The 4534-nt window shown below is 35.2% G+C and overlaps 1 protein-coding gene across 1 annotated transcript; it reads left to right on the forward strand.

Moving 5' to 3' along the window:
- The first annotated feature begins 236 nt into the window (after positions 1 to 236).
- On the forward strand, positions 237 to 4202 carry LOC132600795 (adenylate kinase isoenzyme 6 homolog). Its single transcript, XM_060314187.1, has 3 exons — positions 237 to 584; positions 3600 to 3745; positions 3837 to 4202. Exons 1-3 carry the CDS (start codon positions 390 to 392, stop codon positions 4021 to 4023), a joined length of 528 nt encoding a protein of 175 aa, XP_060170170.1. The 5' UTR covers positions 237 to 389; the 3' UTR covers positions 4024 to 4202.
- Positions 4203 to 4534: the final 332 nt, after the last annotated feature.

Below are 4534 nucleotides of genomic sequence, written 5' to 3' on the forward strand. Positions count from 1 at the left end.
AACTTATTTCGATATTTGATAAAAATAAAAAAATAACTTAAATTAAGTTAAAAAGTATTGAAAACAAGCCAAATTCAAAAATTTACTCAATCCCAACTTAACTTTTTTTTTTTGTTTTGACTTAAAAGTCATTTTAATTTTACCAATAACTTTATCCTTTATATTTTTTATTAATTTCAATACAATCATTATTTCTACAAATCCTTTAACCACTTTTATCTAAATAATAATTCCTTCTTTATAAAATAACTTTTAACCCTTAAAACTGCTTTGAGCACTTGCCCTTAAGAACCACTTTTTTCCGGCTATCGGGCTAATATTCTGCTTGAATAGCAACACCATCGCAGTAATTGGATTTGTTGGCTTGACCATAAGCGCAGTAATCAAGCATGGCGCAAAATAGCAGGAGAAGACCAAACATCCTAATTACAGGAACACCTGGTACCGGGAAAACAACAACATCGTCAGCAGTAGCAGAGACAACACAACTCCGACACATAAACATCGGGGAACTTGTTAAAGACAAAAAATTGCACGATGGATGGGACGATACTTTAGACTGTTACATCATCAATGAAGACCTCGTAAGCATTTTTAACATTCTAAAATATTACTACTAAACCCTAGTTCGAAATGTTACGATTTGTTTTTTACTTAGATATCATTAGAGGTGGATCCAGGATTTGAAGTTTGTGGGTTCTCAGCTCAAATTTCTTATGTAGTTGAAGGGTTTCGCATTATAAATACAAGGTTCGGATTAAAGTTGTGGATCCGCCCCTGGTTTATATCATTTCAATAGAAGAATAAGTAGGCGTTTGGCCATAGAAACCCAACATTTTTCACTTTATAAGGAATTTTTGAAGTTGGAGTTGTGTTTGGTTATACATTTTGCAAATAATATTTGGTGGTTTGAATGTGTAAAATGTGAAAAACAGGGTTTTAGGTGTTTTTCAAATTCCAAATACAGCTTGTATTTGGAATTTTCATGTACAAATGCTGATTTTCAAATTAAGTGAATAATTATCATGGCCAAACGGGTCCTTAGATTTCATTTCAGTAGAAGAATTAAAATGGCAAGGAATCAATTGTTCCTATTTTGTCTTTTAAATACCTTGGACTGTTACATCATCAATAAAGACTTCGTAAGCCTTTTAACATTCAAAATAGTACTAAACCCAAGTTCTTAATCAGGGATTTAAAAAGTTGCAGAATTTTTTTTTTTACTTGATTTCATTTGAATAGAAGAATAAAAATGTCAAAAAATCCGCTGTTCCTATTTTTTCTTTTCAATTTCTGTATGAGTGTATTGGCGTTTCAATCTTATGATCCTTATAGAGTGACCGTTGAGAGAATTGTTGCTGTTCAAGTTGTTTATTTTTATTTTGAGTTAATACCTAAACTATTCATGTTTTGTTAGCTTAAAACTTAAACTTTGGGGTGTTGTTGTTACCTCTTGAACTATAACATTTCCTATCTAAAACTTCTGCAGTTGTCAAGTGGCATTGAGTGTAGCCTCACTCTCTTTATAGTGAGTGAGAGCTAGAAAATACAACAACGTACCCAGTATAATCCCACAAGTAGGGTCTGCGGAGGGTGGTGCTTACGTAGCCTTACCCCTACCTTGTGCAGGTAGAGATGTGTGTGGAAGCTACAAAATAGGCCAAAAAAGCATCCATGTGGCATTTGAAACGTGGATAGTTTAGGGGGATTTTGAGTTGTTTAAGTACTGACCCGTACAACAGTACAAATAGCTCACATGGATAGGCCATGTCAGACCTCTAAATGTAGCGGTTAAAGGTGTTAAAGATTTATTTAGAGGACTAGATGTGCTTAAAATCACATATTGGGAGAAGGTATACTTAAAAATCACATTTAAGAGTTGTCTCAATAGACTATAATCTTCATATTTTTGAAGACTTAGTGATAGAACGTAGCAAAATGGAACAAAAGATCCATAATGGCGAGTTGGAATTTAGGCATAGTTGTGTTGGTTCACTTATATTAGGTTCAATGTTTGTTAAGAACCTGTTTAGTTTGTTTAGACATTATATTCAAGTAAAACATTACAGAAAACCTCTATTGTTGTCAAATTTTGAGTTGCTTGTGATTCCAAACTGTAAACTGTAAAGGTGCATTCATAAATGACCTCAAAAATGGTCATTATATATTTTGGTTGTGAAATAGGATTGAATGTGGAAAACGACTAAGAGTGTCTTGGAACATTTGGTGAGGTTCTTAAACTGCTCGTGATTGTTTATATGTTAAAACTTGAAAATCTATATTAACTCTCTTGATTTATGAGCAGTTTCAGAGAACTTTGGTTCAGTATGTCCATTTGGTTTGAAGAAATGAGATGGTGGTGTTAACTTGACCTTTATTAATCTATAATTGGTTTCAAAGTAGAAAGAATTGAGGTTGTCACCTTCTCAAAAAAAAAAAAAAAAAAAAAAAAAAAGGTTGAAAGAATTGAGTAGTGGAGTATGAGTCATTATACCTTTGGATCAGGTGGTCCAATATAAGTTATGGTGGCCATTTTTCTTCATCGCTGCCTATCTGGTGCTCTAATGCTGAAAAGGTGTTTGGGGATGCCCCCAAACATCATAACAGGTAACTGGTCAGAGCGAAGTGAGAGAGAAAAAGAAAGTGCAAAAACCCTCTGCCGAAATAAGGAAGGAGATGAGATGGATGAATGTGGGATAAACTATGATAATTGAAGATCAGCAATAGAAAATGAGAACTTCACTTAATAGGATTATCAAATGTAAGGTTTCTCCTAAAAAAAAAAAAGGGGGGGGGGGTGGGTCAGTGGGGTGGTGGTGGGTGGGTGTGTGAGCGCGCGCGCTTGAGAAAAATAAAGGATTAGCTAATGAATGTGGGACAGTAGTGCATTGGTATAAAGTTCTCGTCTTCTTTGGTAATACATGTGTTTTTTCGCATACAACTTCCCTATATGGTTTGCATCCCGAATGCTGCTTTCTGTATTAACACTATTACTTGTCAAAACAAAATAAAGAAGAAAGGATAAGGTATGTCAGAGTTTCTTTGTCAAGGAAAAAGAATGAGAGGATTTTTCTGTGTTACTGGTGCAGTTTGAGCGCTACAGCATCTACCCTCTGAATGTTCTTCCCTATTTGCCCCACACTCGTTAACACTTTCATATAATTCACCAATTACTCAAGCTTTGGTCTTTCAATCTAAGCACCCCCACCATATCCTAGTCAACTGATAGGAAATCAAATGAATGCTCTTTGCCAATTACGATTTAGCTGCTCGATGGAAATTTTACGCTAGTTGGTGTAATGCAAACCCCACCTGTGGGATTACACTGGGTATGTTGTTGTTGTTGTTGTTTGTTTGTTGGTGTTATGTAAATAATTTATGTTCATATTGCTCCAATGATGTTAACTGGTATTGTCACTGTTGCAGAGATACTAAAATTGCACTTTTCATCTGTGCTTTTATTGCTTTGAGTTTTAAATTTATTCTGTAATAATGCAATAAAAGCGATTTGCCAGTTCTGAAAAAGACTGACCTTGTATTTCCAACAATAACGATAAAGAAATTATGTTGTTTCAAGTTTCATGATGTGGCTGCTGTAGGTATGTGATGAGCTTGAGGACATGATGGAAGCAGGTGGAAACATTGTTGATCATCATGGTTGCGATTTCTTTCCTGAACGTTGGTTCGATAAGGTGGTGGTTCTTCAAACCGACAATACTGTCTTGTATGATAGATTAAGTAGAAGGTACACTATCAATTGCCATTTTTTTTGTTCTCATATATTCCTCTCTTGTGTTGCTCACACAAATCTGTCTTGACTTGCTTGTGTGTCCCAGGGGTTACACAGGTCAAAAGCTCACCAACAATATTGAATGCGAAATATTTCAGATTTTGCTAGAGGAGGCAAAAGAGAGTTATTCAGAGGATATAGTGGTGGCACTAAGAAGTGATTCTGTTGAGGATATTAGCAAAAATGTGGAGATGATGTCCAATTGGATCAATAGTTGGAACCCAGTCTCATGATTGAAATATCACAACAGAATTTCTCATTGCTTAATTGTTATTGTATTCAAATGATAGTACTATTTTATAGTGGTTTAGTGAGGTACCCTTTTTTCATATAAACAGATTCTGCAGAAACGCATCAATGTTGTCGTCCCTTTTGGAGTAAAAAGTTTTTCAGAAAGGTGGATGTTTTTCAACACTGGATTGTACTAGCACCTCAATCTTTAAGCGATCTTTTTGCAGATTTGCAGAGAGAATTTTGTCCAGATGAGTGCAGTCTCCACGCCACAATTGCAATTAAATGAAATTGAGCATGCCTCAACAAAAGGCAGGGAGAAGTTGATCTTATAACTCCTAGGAGCTTCGGTACTTTGTCCTATCACAGCACCCAAACATATTCTAGAAATACAATTTAGCCATTACAGTTTAATGGAGCAACACGGATAGTGAGAATTCATATAAGTCAATTCTAACTTCCTTCAGATCAAGGCGTAATTATTGCAGAATAAATGCAAACACACAGCAGGAA

The sequence above is a fragment of the Lycium barbarum genome, chromosome 6 (assembly GCF_019175385.1).
Source record: "Lycium barbarum isolate Lr01 chromosome 6, ASM1917538v2, whole genome shotgun sequence".
Taxonomy (NCBI): domain Eukaryota; kingdom Viridiplantae; phylum Streptophyta; class Magnoliopsida; order Solanales; family Solanaceae; genus Lycium; species Lycium barbarum.